This window comes from Schistocerca cancellata, chromosome 4 (genome assembly GCF_023864275.1).
Source record: "Schistocerca cancellata isolate TAMUIC-IGC-003103 chromosome 4, iqSchCanc2.1, whole genome shotgun sequence".
In the NCBI taxonomy this organism is placed as follows: Eukaryota; Metazoa; Arthropoda; class Insecta; order Orthoptera; family Acrididae; genus Schistocerca; species Schistocerca cancellata.
The window spans coordinates 94,243,209-94,264,297 of record NC_064629.1 but is presented as its reverse complement, the minus strand read 5'-3'; the positions used below and the strand labels follow the sequence as shown (position 1 = coordinate 94,264,297).

The following is a 21,089-nucleotide window of genomic DNA, read 5'->3' as shown; positions in this document are numbered from 1 at the left end:
CTTTTTTTCCAATATCTTCATCATTTGCAGATCTAATAGAAATACTGAAGTGAGTGTCTGCTTTATATCACTCCTGGCTACAATAATGCATTCACTATGCTGTTCACAGAAATTTGCCACATTATTTTCTTATTAATTATTTGACTGATTCCTATACTGCCCCTAGTTCATTCTGTATTTGTAATTCTGTACTAATTTGACCATAAATCATGTTTTTCCTTCCACTGTGTTTCACTAATTCCCACAATATCTAAATTCATCACATCCATTCCTCTTTGCAAATTCTGCAACCTATCTCTCTACCTAATTAAAACACATTCTACACTCAAACGTGTATAATGCTGGTTTTGTTTTAACATCCTTCTGAGTAATCCCCACCTGATCAGAATGGTTGACTATTTTACCTCTGGAATATTTTACCCAATAGGTTGCCATCATTAAGCCATACAGTAGACCTGCATGTCCTTGAGAAAATAAAGTGGCTAAAGTTTCTTCTTGATTTTAATCGCCTGCAGTACCTACATGGTTAGGTCATGTTGGCAAGTGTTACAAAGTCAGATCAGTCAAGTTATCTGTATAGTTGAGGCACACAAGCCACATAATTGCAGCTAGGTCCATGGTTTGTGGAGGGAACTAAGGCAACATGTAAAATCAAGGATATGGTGATATTCTGAGAATTAATCTCTTCACTTCACCATGACTTCTGAGTGTGCCATCATTTCATTGACAAACTGCACTGCTATGACAAGTTAGTAGAAATGTACAATGTGAGTGTGGACTCTACTGACAGGATTTCAGAAGCTGTCTGTCAGTTTTTACACAAGTAACGCTTGGTTGCCAGTGACTCTTTACAGAGTACTTTGCTGTGTCTGGTTAGTAACCTTAACAGTGCTAACAGACTACCCACACAAATTTCAAGTGAGTGCAATGCACAATGTGTGTCATGTCTGTACTGAAAGTGGTTTAAGTACTCCCTATTGGATTGTGAAAACCAATGATTTGGAGGGGGGTGGAGTTGGACAATTTAAGATAAAAATGAGGAGAAAATAGCCAAAATACCCACAGCTGTGGCAGATTGCTGTATTGATTGTTGAAACTGGACCACTGACTGGCTCACAACACACCGTATTTTTTGGGCAAAACACCAAACAGGGTTTAGCATCATTCTACAGTCTACACTATTCAATTTGTAGCTGTCCCCTAAATTAAAGACAATGTTAAAAGGGAATCTATTTCAAAACGTGCAAAAAATTAAAGTAAGTATGATGCTTTAGCTTATGGGCAACCAAAAAGTGTCTATATTCATTTATGAATGACAAGTGTTATTATGTGAAAGAAAAGTGAAGAAATAACTTTTTGCTGTAAAAACGAAAATTCAACACTATCCATTGCACTTTATGGACCTGATTCACTGACATTTCAGTTTTCTGTTTTGTCAGAAAATATACAGAGTAAGTCAAAAAAGCCTTTACAACTTTGGAATGATAAAGAAATTTATTGAGATAACTTATAGAATCGGTAGCTGTGTCATTTTGTAGCAAACCTCAAGTTTGATTCACATAGTGCATGAGTACCACAAATCTGAGGTTGTTTGGTACAATATGACACACTACTGATTCTGTAATTTATCTCAGTACATTTCTATATCATTCAAAAGTTGTAAGGTCCTTTTTGACTCACCCTGTATGTACCTCAATGTAAGCTTAACACACATTTACAGCACAAATAACCTCAATTAAAGAAGTTAAGAAACATGAAAGAGACACAAGGGCCGTGGATCCATCTGTGGTACTATTTCAAACTAAGATCACATACTTTAGCCTCTACACCGGACAATGAGGGAGCTGACACATTAACAACATTTAAAATCACATTTCACATTGGTTGCCATGGGTCTCATTCATGATACATAAATAATAGACTGTCACCACTATTCAAGTTTGGGGGGGGGGGGGGTGAATTGTCATTTTCGGCAAGGCCTTGAACTCAGTGCTCTAACTGCAACTTTAATTAAATAGCTGACCCCCCCATATTGAATGACGTGTTCTAATTTGTGAACACCATGTGTTAACCAGAGGCAGTCAACATAATCAGCTCTCATGCACAGTGATACCATACCATGTTAATGCCTAGTGTTTCTTAACTAAGCCATGTGCCAATGTGGATAACATGCTGGTAATAGATACCTCTGCCATCTTAGTGATGTCTCTGTACCTGTGAAAGTCCCTATGCATGAAGAAAAAATTACTTTTTAACATAAATCCCAATGTTATGGGGTTTCTTTGATGGGAAATCTAAAAACTGCACTACAATCTAATGTTGTTATTTTGTTAATATGTTAATATTACCAATATGGCAATTCAAATTTGCTCAATTTCTGTTACACCTAACCATTTTTCTATTTGACGAACTGTCATTCTACAATACGTCTGCAATACCAGAGGCACTAGACACGATTATCACTTTCCAGAAACAGTGTCTGAAATGTCTTTTCATCAGTCTACTAACAGTCAGACTAGTACCAAGAATTTCAATGTTTATTCAAATTTTTGATTTTGCTCGGTTAATATTAACTGGAACATGCTGTGAAATGTTTTGTGGTAACAATGAATATTTATTCATCGTTTGAGTTTATTGAACTGCTGATGTATAAGCAGTGACCCAAAAATGGTACAGTCTGTGGTTATAAAGCTCATGAGAATAACACAAACGGATGAACTCAAAATCATGAAAGACAAACATGATGATGTCCCCCCCCACACACACACACTGGATTAACCTATGGACTGTCATGCTGCCACCAGAGGACACAGCAGAGGTCCACACCTGATGGCATGTGCTCGCTGGTGGCCACACACCCCTCTATGCTTAGCACAGTGCATAATACAGTACAGAGCATTAACTTTTACTTCTTGATTGGGTTGATATTGGCATACAGGAAATTGGGTAAATATCTTGTTCTGTAGTTTGAACATTGTTTATCTGCAACTTCACACACCACCAAAAGATATGCTTTACTAAACAGAATGGTGAGTGTGGCCGCTGGTGGGCAAATGGCATCAGGTGTGAAACTCTGCTGTGTCCACCGGTAGCCCCCAGCAGTTGGTGTGTTAGAAACTTACCTATAGCTAGCCTTTAGTGGGCACCTTCATTTTTCTATATGTTTTGCTGCAATATGCAACGTCCACAAAACAGACTTCAAGAGAGTTGGGCTTAATGAAAGGTTTAATATACAATGCAAAAGTTCATCTGAAGAATCCTGCTGATTTCAGTCTTCAATGAAAGCACAAGGTGGGAAAACAATAGAGCATCTTAAAAAATTTGTAATAATGTAGTTGGTGTAATTTTTAATAATGCTCTAGAGTAAAAAGAAAGTAACACTTTACTTCTAAGATTATTTATGGTGATGCACAAGTATTTAAATATCTGGGTTACAAAAATTTATATCACTGTATGATGGACTGCAATGTATGATGGAATGCAACAGGAAGTCTCAAAATCCAGTTTTTCTCATCATATAGGTTCCTTGTGAAATACTTAATTTTTTGGAACAATGTAGTAACAAAATGTAACATAACAGTACATAAAAACTGACAAGTGAGAATCCCATCAATTCAGTCAAGTACTACTTCAGTAAAGGAATGCTTACAAAAGTATGTTGTGCAAATACTGAGCATGATAACAGTAACAAGCCAATACCTGAGCAATCTGTACAATCAAAATGTTTAAACAGGTTAACTAAAATTGTGTGTAACTGAATAGCAACATAGAAAGCCTCAAAAAACTACAGAAAAATAGCCCTTTTCAACAGGAACCAAACCCCAACCAGTTTCGCAGGTGAAATATGGGATCTCACTTTTTCCTTTTCCCAGGTTTCTTACTAAGCGTATTGTAGCACTTAACTAATAAACATCATCATCTAATATTTTTACTTTACTTTAACAAGTATGAAACAGATTGTGCTATATTAATGCATCTCCATCAATGTTTATCTATTTGTAAAATGAACAACATTTTAATTAATAATGCACAAACACTTCATGAATACTTCCATAATGATGCTGAGTTTGATATGTATTTCAAATCCCACAAGAAAATTCTCAGCAGGATAATAAAACAGGCATAAAACGTAGCAAATGACAGATACATAAAAAACTCCAAACATAAAATAAAAGCAATGTGAAATATTATAAGAAGGAAAACAGCAGCAAAACATCCACAATTCCAAAATATTAATGTCTCAGAAAGGTCAGCTGTATTATTAGACCCCAGGATAATTGAAAATAAAATTTAATTCGTACTTCACAACACATGCACATACAGCAAAACTGTGTGCAGTAATGAATCAGTTCAGATGTAGGTAAAACGGTCTTGTTCAGTGTTTTGAACTTTGTTTTTTTTCAACTTCACACAACACCGAAAGATACGGTGTACTACACAGAGTCGAGTTTGTGGCCACCAGAGGGCACACAGCATTAGGTGTGAACCTCTGCTGTACCCACCAGTAGCCCTCTTACACCAGACTCTTAACAAGGATTAGACACAAATATGGAACTTGAGTAAAAATATTCCTTTGGTGTACACAATTCCCAACAAAGTTGAAAACAGCCAAAAAAGGGATAAAACAGATGTATTCAACTAAAGGCCCACATCACTCCTACCTGGTTTTCTCAAAATAATGGGGAAAAATCAGCTATAAGAGATTAATAAACTTTATAGAAAAAAATAACTGCTCCTCAGATTGTTAGCATGGTTTTTGTAAATCCAGATCTATTGAGGCTCCCATCTTTGTATTCTCAGATGAAGCTTTAAATGCAATTGACGATACAGAGCATATTTCTGCAATTTTTCTAGATCTTCCAAAGGCATTTGAGGTCATAAGCCACATCTTGCTTATGAAACTTGAGTGTGTGGGTATTAGGGGACAGCTAAAGAATGGTTGAAATCTCAACTACAAAAGAGAGAGCAAATGCACAAAGTCCAAAATTAAAGCAACAAATGGAAATTTTGCAAGGTTGCATTTACTTTTCCACAGAACAGTACAAACAGGTGATAGTAAAGTAGAAACAATATAAAGTATACAGAACATAAACAACTGCAAAGTGCATAATAGTAGACAAAAATGTTGTTCGTTTTTCCCAACTTAACGGATTCGCACACGCATTCCAACAACCGATTACTGCGCTCGGCATGGGGTGTGACCACCTCTCGAAGCAATACAGACCTGACAATGATGGAGCATGCTGTGAATGATGTCATCAATCTAATGTTGAGGCAATAAAGCCCATTCTTCATGCAGAGCTGCTCACAGGCTTGAGAAATGGTTGGAGGATGCTGATGTGATGCAGCCCACCTCCATAGTGATACCAGACATGCTCTATGGGATTCAAAGCAGAAGGGCGAGCAAGTCACATCACACATGCAGTATCTTCTGTTTCCAAGAAAACATCAAGCAACTGTGCTCTATGAGGTCAAGCATTATTGTCCTACAGTACGAAGTCCGAGCCCATAGAACCTTGCCACAATCACACGAGACCTCAAGATATCATGATACCTGACAGCAGTTAAATCTTGCTGATTCAGCTGTACAGTTTCATGAAGAGCTGTCTGAATGGTCAACATAATCCCTGTCTCCATCACTAGGGATCCTCCTCGATATCGGTCTCTTTCCACAATGTTTGTGTCCCAAAACCGTGCTCAAGATGCAAATCCATCGAGACTCACTTTCCACACCAATTCGGGATTCATCTGTGAGAACATTGGCCCACAGTTGGAGCCTCCAGGTGGCATATTGGTGACCCCACTCTAGACGTTCCCTCCTGTGAAGCCACGTCAGAGGTGCACATACAAATCTCCAACAATAAAGGCCACTCTGCTGAACCCTTCTGTACAGCATTTGCCTTGATATAACATGTCCAGTGGATGCTGTGAGGTTAGATACCAGTTGCCATGCAGTACTAAGGCAGTTCCGCTGTGACCTCGGTCAAATAACTGTTTTCTCTCTCTGATGTCACATGTGGTTGACCCTGCTCTGGTCTTTGGGATACAGTTTCGGTCTCTATCAACTATTGCCGCATCCGAGAAACGACAGAACAACTCACGTTAAGCCGTTGGGCCACATCAGTTTCTGACTGTCCTGCTTCTGTTCTTCCTATGGCTCTACACTGCAGAGTGTCTGGTAGACATCTTCTCTGTGCCATACTGCACCATCTGCAATTGTGTACACAGCAATTGTGGATGTGGAAGTACCTGACCAATATTACCCTGTTTGATGTGTGGCCTGACGTCACCACTGGTGTGGTTGTTCATTGACTGAAATGTCATCTTACGTGTGGAACACGACAATACGGACATTTGCTGACATTCTGTATGATTATATCAGTACTTAGACACAGGATTGGGAAACAGTGGTTTACTGCTTTAATTTTGGACACCATTGCAGTTGAAATTGGAAATTTGTGGTAACGTCTTATGGGACCAAACTGCAGAGGTCATCGATCCCTAAGCTTACACACTACTTAATCTAACTTGAACTAACTTATGCTAATGACAAAACACACACCCATGCCCGAGGGAGGACTCAAACCTCCGATGGGGGTAACCATGCGGACCGTGGCAAGGCGCCTGAGACCGAGCAGCTACCCCGCGTGGCATGCAGTTGAAGTCGTATTCCAAGAAGACCTGTCACTCAGAAAAACTATATAAAGTATGGTGTACCACATGGCTCCATTCTGGGACAAGTTTCGTTTTTGTAAAAGCTCAGGAACCTATCAGCCCACATCACAAATACAATAAATTTTCTGATGGCATAAATCTGTTAGTCAAAGGATTGACTAAACAAGAGGTGCAGAATTAAATCAAAATAAGCAACTATCTAATAATATATATTAAAAAAAGTTATTATGAAACTACGCACAGTACAGAATAAGCATCCATTAGTGCCACCTGTAGAGTTAATCATCATAAACTTCGAAAATAAAAATGCTACAAAACTTTTTGAGTATGGATCAAGGAGGACTGAAGACGGGCCAACATATAAAATATGTAACCAATAAACTGAACATCTGTTAATGTATAAAAATTATTTCCAGCTACTAATTAAAGGAAACAAAAAATGGAGGATTTCCATTATGTGACACACTGGTACAGCAGCCAGTAAGCAGAATGTGGTGAATACAACAGTCTTGGTTGCAGAATTCCTATGCTACTGCCCACATACAAAATGAATGTTATCTAAAACAGTTTCAAAACAAGAATTGGAAAAGTACGCAATTTAACTAATGGTGTACCAACACCACTTACCATGTGAAATGGACACTAAGTTGGCAGCACAATGTGCTGCAGCACTCAGTGTAGTGTATCAGGCCAGAGAGCAAAGAATGGGGCCTACAGTGTATTTACACCAAGTGACAGGGTACACTTCTTTCGTTTTCTTACCTATAAGGACCACAGCTATCGTATAGCCAACTCCAATATTTTTTTCCATATTTTTAACTAACATAATTCATCCATAGGTTATCTATTGTTATGCTTTAACATATGGTGTGAGCACATACTTGTTTAATTTTATTTTACTATATTTGACAAAGGCAGTCTATTTTTGCCAATGCCCTAATGGCGGCACCCAAAATCCACTAGTAAAAAATATATATATGTTTTAAATTTGTAATTTTTTTTAGTTACAAGTTAGGATCAAGCCTTTCTCATAAAATTGTAACTAATATAGATCAATCTGCAGATGCCTTGCATCAGGCAGAACCCACTTCATGAATAAGTAAAGCAACTAAATCAGTTTTGCAACCGAGACTTGTTTTCACCACAATAAAAAAATCTACTGCAATATGACGTTGTCTTCTGAGGAAACTAGTGCTAGCAAAAGTTGTTTCACAGCTCAAGAGAGTTGTATGAGCCATGGAAAGGGCAGTTCTTAGAATCTGATACAAGCTTGTAGTTACGAACCAGCAAATTCACTCAATATATCATAAGATGGAACCAGGATATACATGTCCAATATATTAAAACACAAACAAAAGGAACCACTCCGAGCAGGAAATGAGCTGTACAACACTACCTGGCAACATCAAAATGATCACAGATATCTGAGCATTTAAACGGCTGTTCATGCCTACCTACTGCCTAAGTGTTACTATGGCATAGCTGGATATTGTAATATAGGGATAGGAGAAAATCTGTGTACATCTGGTTAAGTTTGAAGCAGTAAAACAGATTGCAAAATTCAAGTCACCTGTGCACACCTACCTCCTCAGTAAATGTTCTTAAGTATAAATACACAGCACATTTCCATCATATCATATAAATTGTAAACACCTTTTCGTTTTCAAATATATGTCTTATATAAATAAGCTCCAGACGTAAACTATGGTCACAAAGATACTGTAAAAACTGAACTTTGTTTTAAACCAAATTGATAGTAAATTCTTAAGCAGACTATGATCATGTAAATTTTTTTGTCTCGTCTATACAAGAAATACGATGTAAACTATGAACAAGTGATGCTGTATGAATGGTAAACATCCTACTGCTTTTTTGCGTTCTTATGAAGAGTAACCATGCAAAGTTTATAATCACGTGAATTCATTTTTTCTCATAACTGACTTGCCTAGGCCTATATAAATTTGTATCTCTGTCCCAAAAAATAATGACTATCAATAAAACAATAGGTACCTACAATAAAATGCATAACCTGTAATTACATACCACTGCAGAAACAAAGGAAAAATAAAGTTCTCATTTCAAGAATTTATTTATATCAAATCAAACCAATTAGCCACAAATATATTTACATGTGTGTATACAGTTTATATGCAAGCGTTCTGAAGAAATTCAATATACACAACCCTCTTACACATTTCAGAATTAAGTAATATAATCTGCAAGATCAAGTGAAATGTCAATAGTAAACAAGGAGGTAAACAACAAAAATCCATTTAACATGCATAAATTTAATATTAAGATTTACTCTTTAGGTTATATGTGTCTTCTGAATAGGCAGGGTGTGCAATTTACAGCTGTTGGTGTGACATGTAGAAATGTGTCTAAGTGTGAATAACATGTTTGGGTAGTGTATCACTGACAAATCAATATGCTGCTTTCAAAGACATAAAATTTGGACTGGAATACTTTGCCACTATTACAGATCTGATGTTCTTGAAAGACAATGACTTTTAAACTTCAGAACTCACATTGTTAACTGTAAATGTAAATTCTACAGAAAACCTTCAGTTTCCTCCTTCCATTTGGCCACACTAAGCAGTACTGAAGACAGCTGCATAATCTGTTAATCTGCACTAGATACATGTGTTGTTCTTTGATTTGTTTCTCAAGTGTGTGTCAAAATTGTAGCGATCTTCAAAATTTCTGAATCACTTTTGGAACATGTAAAATATAAAAATGTAAAGATAGTGTACAGGTCCACTACAGTACAGCACATATAAATTATTTCCACTGAACAAGTTAACATTTCAACTGGAGCTCTACTGAAACACATTGCACCAAGTCACTGCCACTTACTGAACATGTAAGCTACAACCATACTTGGAAAACCTGAGACAGTATTCAGAGAACTAGAAACATATACCTGAACATATCTGACTTGTTTATACAACATTAAATAAAAAATGTTATTACAGCAGGAAATACACAGCACCTGCTCTCCATTAACTAAACTGCAAATGACATTTACGCCCCAAAATCGAACTACAGAACAATGAAAATTCTAAAACTGATGTTTACTCCACAAGTTCTGCTGTTCATACCCTTCGGCACATTAGTCACATTTTACTGCCTAATTTTCACATATGCTGATTCATCTACTGTGGACTGATGGAAAGAAAGTAATTCTAAGTGGTCATTTCACTGCTGTAAAATCTGCCTCACTGTGGAGCTTCCAGTGCTAGACCAAAACTCCAACCTGGGACTTTTGCCCCCTGGAACCAACTGCTATACCAACAGTTATTCAAGCACAACTCATGAACTGCTCTCTCAGCTTCACTTCCACCAGTACCTCTTCTTTTCCTACCTTCCAAACTCCTGAATTCTCCCGTATACTTTGCAGGACTTATGCTCCTGGGAGGAAAGTTCAAGTTCCAGTCTGTCAATCAATTGTAATACGTCAGGACATTTCTAATCAGTGTACACACTGCTTCAGGGTGACATTTCATTCTGTCTCATTGTCTTTGTCACTAGCAGTAAATCCGAATCATGAGTGCACACGGCACTCAACTGTTACAGTTATTACTGAGAAGGGACAAAGGTTCTGTTTTCTTTCTTTTTTAAAAAAAAAAAGATTAAGTAAATGATTAAATAAGATTTATTTTAGTGCACCCAATACAGTAAATCATGCAGGACAATCAGATGCACAATTCTGTCTACATGTGAAACACACAGTTCAAAAAGGTAGTACAGATACCATTTTACCCAATTCTAAGGACACATTACACATACTTCTTTGATATACAAAGCCAGGACTGACAACAAAAATGCACCCCCATTAAAAACATAATTTATGTGAGCATAAACACTACATTCAATATTCCTATGCTGTTCTCAAAGAGCACTAAACAATAATTTGCTCACAGAACACACTACCATGTTAAATAAAAAAATATGGACACAGCACAGATATTCAACAAGACTGATAAGAAATAAAAAACAATATTAATACAAAATGCACACAGAAAGAGATGCTTTAAATCTTCTAAAACAGTGTTGCAGTGATACAAAAACTGTATGCAACAGCTGCACATTTTGAAAATGCACATATATTAGGAATGGCATCATCACAGGCAGTTGAATATGTGCACTATCAATAAGCCCAGCGAACCGTCAGTCTCCCACATATGCCAAAAATTTTAGTTTTTGACCCTTTCTCACATAGGTAATTTAGCACTATGTGATGCTTCCAGAGTGAATGTTTCATTCTGTAATCAAACTTCATTAAGTTTCAGTGCTATTATAATTAAAAAAGAAAAAAATGAATTTCATGAAAATATATTTTTCCTAACACTGTGCCTAAATAAAAATCCCAGCCAGAAAGTACTGCACAATATGCAAAATTGCATTTAAAATATGTTCTGTTATTGACAAAAATGATGCTCTTCACAGGTCAGCAGTTATTCAAGTATAGCCTTTAGAAATTTCACAATTTATACATTTCTGTATGAAAATAATATGCATCACCACATCTAAATATTCAACACATTATGTAAAATGTTATCTCAAAGTTTCCCTATATTACCAATCATCTGATTTCAACTGAACTGATCATTTGCTTGCTGCAATGAAGCTTTATTCAGTATCTAAGCTTATATACCAAGGTTCTCATTACATACAGTGCTGAAGATTTTCAAGAATTTTCATTCCAATGTAGGCATTAAACTGAAGGCCATGAAACAGCTGGACTTACACAGAAAATATCTGCACACATCATTTGCAAAGCACTTGGTATCTTTCAATCATTAACAAAATAGAGGCAGTACTTTACAACTGCACACATACAAACCACTAGTGTGGAGTGTAATAAACTATATTACATGAGAACTTTTGTATTTTTTTATCACTTCTGAAGAGTATGTTGATGTACACACATTAGCAAGCTTCAAAAATGCATTAGTGAAAAATTATGCCATTCAACTTTGTAGTTTCACAAGTACTAAGATATCAAATGTTTTGTTAAAAATGAGCATTTTAAATACAGCACTGAGTAAAGTATCCTAGGAATGAGAAACATTGCAGGACTTGACTAGCTATTTAAATCTTTAGATAAATAAAATTGCTCCAGCAACAATACCACATAATACTGCAGTTGTGGGTGGTCAACAATGTATACAAGTGGTAATGGATCTCTCAGAACTGTTTCAGACTTTCACATTTGTACTACACTTCAGAATTTGAAGTATTTAAAAATATGTGATAATCTTAACAGAAAAATAAATATGAATAGGATGTCTTAAGACATGAGCACCACAATTTTGAAGTGAAGCATGTAGAGATCAAAAGCCTTCCAACAAATTATGACAAAAATGTATAACCTAAGCATTATTTCCACTGAAGATGGTAAAACAAATCGAAATGTTACACCAAAATTAATATTTCAGCATTGCAGTTACATAGGCCTATTCTAGGAAGACAATATCACAAAATATTAAATACTGATGCACAATATACAATAAAGGGCTAATCCCTTAACCTTCCAGGATATAAGTAGGCTAGCAAGTTTTGCATGAAATTTAATTAAACACTAAAAATATCACCACATGATTAAACACGGCAAGAAACTACAAAACATAAAAATGTAAGTACTTCACTTCCATAATTTTTTTGTCCTTTGGACTTATAAAACTGGATGTTTATCTTAAAATTTCAATACTGAGATCAAGACTAGAAACTGTTCTGATAAAAGATATGGTGGCAATAAATTAAAAATTCTAACACACACACACACACACACACACACACACACACACACACACACACACAGTCACTCAATCACTGTATTAACAAAAACCTACAGACATTTCCAAGAAACACAAAGATGACATAAAATTTCATAAGGATTAACAACGAAACTGTTCCCCCTTATGGGAAACACTCCTGAACAATAATTGCATGAACTTCAGAGCACAATAAGCACATAAAATTAGAGGAGGGCTTAAAATTGTAATACTGTAAAGCATGACACTGAATTAATGCTGTCATGGGAGAGTGTACCGCACATACGGTACCTCAATGTCATTACCCTCATCATCATTGCAGCACAACTCGAAAACCAAAGCCCTAACATGGGGTTCCAACTTCTTCTTCGACACCTTTTTAACAATTTCTGACATAGGAAGAGACATTCGCTCTAACGCTTTTGCTTTTGGCATAAAGAATGAATACAACATACAGACTCCTTGAGATAGCATTGTAATTTCCAACTTATGGTTCTCTTTAAAGTAATTAAGAAATTCTTGAAGGGTTAGTTCACCGGAAACTTCAAAACGATCCCACAGACTCCATTCATTATCATAATATTTCATTGTTGGTGCAGCAATAGGCTCTGAAAATGCAAAGAGAGGCAAAGCCAAATTAATAAATCCATTTTTGTAGCGATTTAATACTTTGAAACCCTGGGTCAGTTTGTATAGTTCAAGACAAATAAAACCAGCCACAACTGAAGTAGTAGTGGCAATGGCAGGAATTATTTTGCCTGCTATGAGCTTGCTTTTATGGCGATCGGCAAGTGGAATTCTGTAGTTTAGAGCCCTAAGATTTGAAGCTGCCACAATAAAGTCCATATGGAAATTGGTGTCATCATCCTTTTCGAACTCTAGTGGCTTTATAGTAAGTTCTTTAAGATTCTCCCAAGTTGGCAGTGCCTTCATCAAAGAGTTAACTCGATCATGATCTACAGCCCCATTACCAGAAGCCTCTGCTAACAGAACCTGAGAATCATTTACAGCTATTTTAACCCCAGACTTTGGAACAAATTCAGGTACCTCTACAGTCTCCACCATACTTGCTATAGCTCCACGATCTCTGTTTTGAGGTATACCATACACTTCAGCTTTCAGATTAGCGGCAGCAATAATATAATCCAAATGTAATGGATCATCAACAGAAAATTCTAAAGGTTCTGGTCGACGTTTAGGTCCAGACCAGAATGGTTGTCCAGTGGAGGTCAACTGATCTGGTGGAAAATTGAAGAGTAGCTGGCGTATTTGATTGTTGTACTGCTCCTGCCAATGGCATCTGGCCCACTTTACACAGTCTTCAAAACTAAAAGGGCGCTGATCAACAAGAGCTTGTTTTACAGACTCCAATACCTCTACTGGCTGAACACCTGGTAATTTCAGCATCTTTTCAGCAAATGATGGATCTTCCAAATACTTAGCAGCATTCTGAGCACTGTGGCAAAAGAGACCTTCAAATACATCACGAGCCCACTGTAATGTATGCTCAATTGCATTTGGAAAATTTTTTAGCGTACAAATTGGAATGCTCTTTTCTGGCGGATCTTGAGATGAACTGTATGATTCTGTCAGAAATGGCACAACCACTTGTGTATTACCCTTAGTCCCTAACGTGCCCGATTCGAGCAGAGGCTTTCGGTAGTAAACACAACGGCGATCTACATAAATACGAGCGTCAATATTATCCAGAGCATTTGCAACACCGTCCAATTCTTCAAAAAATTGGTCGTCATATATTTTTTCAGTTTCAAGACCAACCCTTGTTTCATAAGCAATTATATTTAAAGATGGATTCATGATCTTAACAGCACGTGCGGCTACCGCCGATTTTGGCTTTTGCACATCTGTAGATCTGAACAAGAATTGTCTATTCAGATTGGACTTTTCAATCAAATCCATATCTGTAACTATAAGTTTCCCATCATCCTTGGTGCCAACACCCATCATCGCGAAGTTTTTCAGCAGTTCGCACCCTATCGCTCCGGCACCTACTATGAAGTACTTCAATTTACCTAAACGATCTTGGAAATCTTTCCCGAACACCGCTATCTGTCTATCATGTCGACTCCCCAATGGAGCACAGCATTCTTCAGTCATGTCAGACAAATCAAGAGGTAAACATTCCAGAGCATCAAAATATAACCACTGAAAAATTGGGTTAAATTTTCCACTGCATGCTTTCATGACTTCCTGTGCAACAATGCCACCTATAGCAGCATCAAGTGGGGCTACATCTCCCCTGCAAATTTTTGAAAATAAGGAAAGGATATCAACTTGCAATTCAGCGTCAATTGAATTATCTTCCCTTATTTTCTCCGCCAACCTTAAAAATTCTTCAGAATCCTCCGAGTTCCACGCTCGGGGAAACTTTTTGTGTTGTTTAACAAATTCATGGAGTGCCAAGAACGCCAAATGGATCTGCATTGCTCGATCAAATTTTGCCCAGTCTGTCACAACGAATTCTGGACTCTTCAGAGACTCATTCAACGGTTTGAAGTTCACAGTTTTCGGCATCTTTACTTGGGTAACAATTCCACCATGAATATAATCGCTGAAATTACTTGTATCACCAATTGAGAAAGTGTATGGTCCAAGGACACGTATTTTTCGTGGTTCACAAGTATTCAGTTCTGTCATACCTTCGATCTCCGAGAACTTCACGAAGTCGCCGTCTTCGAAGCCATGACGTGCGTCGTCCACGCAAGCCACCAATCCTTCTGCATCCTTGGAAATACTCGCAATCATAGCCGACACAGGGCTTTCACCATTCACGTCAACGACTGTAAAGTTTTCACCAAAATCACAAAACACTTGTGTAAATAAACCACGCACATCTGCCACGATTAGAGCAATATCATTGGAATGAGTGACTTCTGAAACTCGCAGCTGCTCTTCTAGCGTGCTTTCTGTCAAAACAACCACTTTAAATTGCTTTATGAAACTCTCTGTCAAGCTATCTGTGTGGACACTGGTAGGGACATAGTTATTAAGGGCTGCCAGCTGACTGTGACACGCTTCAGCCCTATTTTTGCCAATATCTTCTTCAGTAAGGTAAAACTGTGAATTCAAATCTGCTATTTCACAAGCAACAGTGTCATGCAACGTCACAGATTTAACGCCGCCTAAAATTACATTCTTCGCAATTTCAACGCCCAAACCACCAAGTCCTGAAATTAGAACGTCTGATGTAGCCATACGACGCATTGCTTCGTGTCCCAAGACATAGAGCTGTCTGGAATATAGCCCCTCATCTATTTCAGCAACACCGTTAACTCCGTTCACCGCCATGTTCGTATAACTTGAAACAGTTTTTACAACAGCTGTATATTTGGAGTCAATTTTGCGCCTCTTAGCAGGGAGATCCACCTCACTAGAAACCACTGACAGTCTAGACATCGGACACACAAACTTCACAGTCACTTTCGTTTACGCTCCACAGTAATATTCACAAAGCAATTCGAACTACATGAATACGAAGAACAACTCACCGCTATGTCAAAGGTAACATGCCAACAATCCCACAGCCTTTGTTATGTACCGATAATCCTTGTTTCTGTAGGCAATGGAAACTTGCAGATATATAGAAGCTCAACCACGGCCTCGCGGCCGTGGCCTAGCTCTCTACCACCACCTTTACACGATGGAAACCTTCAGGATCACGTAAGGGCCACTTGTACGATTGCGGGATAAAGCCAGGAAGAAGGTAAATATGGTGAAACTGTGAGTAGATGTTGTACAACGACAATTTCAATTTCTCCAGTTGCCTATATATGGACTTCAACTATTTCATGTGATGGACTTAAACTATTCCATGTACAAACCGACTAGACTAGTCAGGATGGAGAACTGTTTTAAAAAGCAACGACAGAAAAACTGTTGTTTTGAAAGAACAGAAAGGAAACTCTGACACTAAATAATTCTCTTGGACCCTTGTCTGATTTGCACGAAGGAACAGAAACTAATAGCGTAGAGCCGTTATTTAACAACCAATTCAGGCCGGATTCACGCAAAACCTAAGCAGTGTGCATATGCATGTATGCGAATAGACAAGGAAGAAACATTGCGTGAGTGACGAGAGAAAAGCAGCTCCAATTAAGCTATATGTTTCTTTCCAGTATGTGGCAGCAATAAACCCTAAGACGGATAATCTGGGTCCCGGTTGTGTTACCATGTTCTAGGCCAGCGCAAACGATGAGGCTAGAAATGAAATGAGAAAACTTCAGCACTCTGTTAGCAACATATTGCGTTGTTTATGAAACACTAATGTCTTAGATTTCTCAGTTCCAAACCGACATAATTCGCCTATATGATTCTGTGTCAATGTAGAAGTTAGAAATGCAAACTGAAGATATGTTTAATACTTATAAGAAACAGACAAACATACTATTTGTGGACATAGGTAGATTAGGGGGATATTCCACACAGCACATAGACTTCATCTGAACAGCTTCTGTAAACAATATATGACTGAAAGAAATCTGGAATATTGTAAAAAAAGTATAATTAAACTTAAACACTAAATTAAATTCATTAACTTTTGCTCTTTCATCAGTAGCCCAAGTACTGAGCCCTCCACAATCACCAGCAAATCAAGACCTCTGATCACATGATGTGCCTCCACCACCAACAGCAGTATCAGAGGGAAGCAGAAAAAGTGCAAGAACCAGAAAATGTTCAACTCTACAGAATTTTTGATACCTAGCCTCAGTTCCAGGACTAACCAATGAATATGGAAACTGCAAAATTTAAATTAAATGTGAGTGACACAGTAAATATAACTTCACACCTCTCTCATAAGCTCAATTATAAATCTGAAAATTTAGTGTCACAATGTTCAACTTTTACCCAACAAAACTGAAGAATTAAATATTCTACTAACCAGTAAGCGTAGTGATATTTCAGTAGTTTTCCTTACAGAGCACTAGCTCTGCACCAGTTTAATGAAGTTGATTTCACTGTAAACTTCAAGTTGTGTGATCACTATTCCGAGGGCCAAAGATAAAAGGTGGGTAGCCACCTTCACAAGCAACGTGTTGAACCTAATCAATTACCTACACTAATAGGAATAGAGGAGACAAAATCTTATAAAGTGCAGACATAGAATTTAAAAACTACATCTCATTGTAGATACAATTTATCATCTCCCCCTCCCCTCCTCCTCGAGTCATCGTAATGGTTTCCTGCACAGATTGGAATTGTTTTTAAGCAAATTAACCCTGTGGAAACATATTTAATTATATGTGAAGCGTTTAAGATTTACTTTCTACCAAAATAGAAACAGGATGACATTGTTCAATCTTGAAAAATTGCATAATCTACATGGCATTGTAAATGGTACAGCAGAACAACACACACATCGAAGGCTACCCTAGATCAAATTGTTGTAAACAGAAATAAATCAGCAAAGCACTGCAAGTATACAATGTAGGATTCAGTGACCACCAAGTTCTCACACTAAATGTCAATGCAAATAAAGTTAGCTGAAACCTAACCCACCTAAAACTTTATGAAAGGATTACACTGAAGTTAACTTAGGTAATCTAAATGGCCTCCTAAGTAAAGAAAAGTGGACAGAGAAGTATGTCAGTGATGTCAACAAGAAATTTAACATTTTTCTTGATGAAATGGTCCATAATTTTGAAGAGGCGTTTCCACAAAAAAGCAATGCTAAATAACGCCCAGAGACATACAAATTGTATTACCACCAGTTATAAAGACCTCCTGTAAAATGAAAGAATACTCCATAAGTTATGTATACAAAGCAATGTCTCCTCAACTACTTAAGTACTATAAAACTACACATTCATCCCAAGAACAGTGATGAGACAGGATAAAAGGATGCACAATGATGAGTACATTCACAAATCTAACAAAAAAGATGAAAGAAACGTCAAATATTATAAAAAGTACACAAACATAGAAATGAAACACAATAAATGATAATTAATCCAGAAGCTGCTGTAACCACTTCCAGCAAATTATTTATAAATATAGCCAATGATCTGGTCAAAAATAACCAGCTAAAAAATATCTAACACTAAATTAGGAAAATGACATGTGTACAGGGTCAATATTCGTTATTGTAGTCACTAAATATGGTGTAGTAAAAGCCTTTAGTGGGTTAAAAAATTTCTTATTCAGTTAGCATTGACAGAATCTCAGCAACTGTCATCAAGACATGGGCACTCACTATTCAACTAGTCAATGTGATAAGGTTGGTTGTTTTTATTTATTTATTTATTTATTCCACATTCCACTGATCCTTGTTGTGATGAATCACAAGGATGTGGTAGGAGTCAGTTTTACATCATTATACTGATACAATAAACATCATGAACAATAACGAAAATGCAGCAAACTGGTGAGTAAGATTAGAAGTTGAAGTGAAATTAACATGGTGAAGTGCTTCAATGTCTTACTTTAATGTAATCTGGTGTAGACACCAGCCACTTGAGTAGTACTCGAGAAAACGTCATAGTAGCATCCTATATGTGGCATCCTTTACAGATGAACCGCACTTTTCCGAAATTCTCCCAATAAACTGTAGTCGACCATTCACCCTCCCTGCCACAAACCTCACATGCTTGTCCAGTTCATATCACTTTTCAGCGATGCGCCCAGGTATTTAATGGATATGACTGTCTCAAGCAGCACACTACTAGTGCCATATTTGAACATTATGGGTTTGTTTCCCTACTCATCTCCATTAGCTGACATTTTTCTACATTTAGAGCTAGGTGATTCTATCTGCTCTCTTCTGTACAACAAAGATTTTAATGGCTAGTTTGATTACCCCCAAAAATTTTACCATTCCACATGATAGAGTGAAAATAGCCAAAATAAGCAGCTTTGATAGCATTCATATAGCCAACATGGGTAATTACAGGCAGGGAATATATTGGCACACAGAGTCTTTTTTTTAAGGTCTGGACTATACCCAGACCAATTTAACTTTCCATCAATCACAGTGCCCAGGAACTTTGAAACTTCATAATGTAATATATTTTGATTATCACAGCTCAACTGGATTACTTCATTTTCTTGTTGCGCTGCATGAACTTTCATATATCAAGTTTTTTTCAATAATTAGTGTCAATAAATTAGATTGAAACCAGTGTAAAATGTCTACAAGCACAGCATTAAATTTATTTTCTAGTTTGCTCCAGACAGAGTAGTAGTGTAATCAGCAAAATTGTAAATTTACTCTCACTTTTTGCACAAAGTGGGAGATCATTGATGAAGATAAGAACCAGTAAAGTTTTCAAAATGGATACTTGTCGCAGTCCATATCTTAATGTGTCCCAGTCAGTTGAAACAGAACAGCCATCAGTACCATTAAGTATCACATTTTGCTTTCTATTGAGTAGATATGATTCAGTCTACCTACCTGTTCTACCATTCAAATCATACAAATCAGCCTTCTTTAAAAAATTTTGTGGGTTGCCCAGTCTAAGGCTCCTGACAAGTCACAAAAAATTCCAATAGGTGACATTTTGTCATTTATTGATTCAAAAACCTCAGTTGTGAGGGAGGAAATAGCCTGCTCTGTTGATATATTTTGGAAACCAAATTGGTTTTTGTTGACGATGCTGTGAATCTTGAGGTTGGCTATAGTTTTTTATACATCAGTTTCTCTAATGTTTTCCTTGTTTTACAATACGAAATTTTAATATCTCTGGGACAACACCTTGCTGCAAAGATTAATTGAAAACGTGGAATAGAAACTACAAGCAGACTGTCTTTTTTGAGGTCAAAAGCGTATCACAAGTTACTGCTTTGAGAATTTGCACAGTCTAATTAGGGATTTAGTTTCTGTATGTAAAATAAGTAACTGCTATGAGATAGTATTGATAAATATGTAATTTGGTGGCAAGCAGGATGTTTACAGTTGAGACAGCTCCTAACAATAGTAGAACTTTGAGTTGCCTAATGTGTAAAAAGGTTAATAGAAACATGAGAAACGGAATTCTATGGATTAGTGTGATTGTTGGATACATTTTCGATTTGCTAAATTGGAAATCTGACACTTGATGATACTAGGATTCTAACTACATACCAGGTTGACAGTCCATGATTTCCACCACCTTATTTGCAACAACACGTCATATCATGAACCAAACGAAATGTGTGAGTGTAAACTGTGACACCAAATTTGCAAACGATACCAAATAGGGCTCTGTACCAAAAGGACATGAACAATAAGTGACTATGCAAATCACAATATGTGAAATTTCTAATTTATCTTATTATTATCACTGTACATTGAATTTGTATGACTATTTGGCTGCAATAAACTTATTATTAAAAAAGTAGTACACCCCACACCTCAATAAAATTAGACCTCTTTTACTCATGCTGAAGAACAAAATTAAAGACATTCAAGAAAACAAGAACATATACAAATCTGAAATTAAACAGCAAAAATGAAAGCAAATGAAGAATATATTTTAAATTCTAAAAAAATGTAAAGGTGCCTGGACCATAGTTAAAAGTACAGATAAACATGGGAAAGGGAAAAATCAGTAAACCAATTAATTGTAACACTCTCAACAAACACTGCATAAATTCGGTAAATGCCTATGCACCAAAAAGTGGTGATTTAACTGATGCAGCAGC

The 21,089-nt window shown here is 36.9% G+C and overlaps 1 protein-coding gene across 1 annotated transcript; it reads right to left on the bottom strand.

Moving 5' to 3' along the window:
- Nucleotides 1-10,312: 10,312 nt before the first annotated feature.
- LOC126183411 (ubiquitin-like modifier-activating enzyme 1) lies at nucleotides 10,313-15,968 on the bottom strand. The gene has a single exon (XM_049925360.1). It carries the CDS (start codon nucleotides 15,867-15,869, stop codon nucleotides 12,714-12,716), a length of 3,156 nt encoding a protein of 1,051 aa, XP_049781317.1. The 5' UTR covers nucleotides 15,870-15,968; the 3' UTR covers nucleotides 10,313-12,713.
- Nucleotides 15,969-21,089: the final 5,121 nt, after the last annotated feature.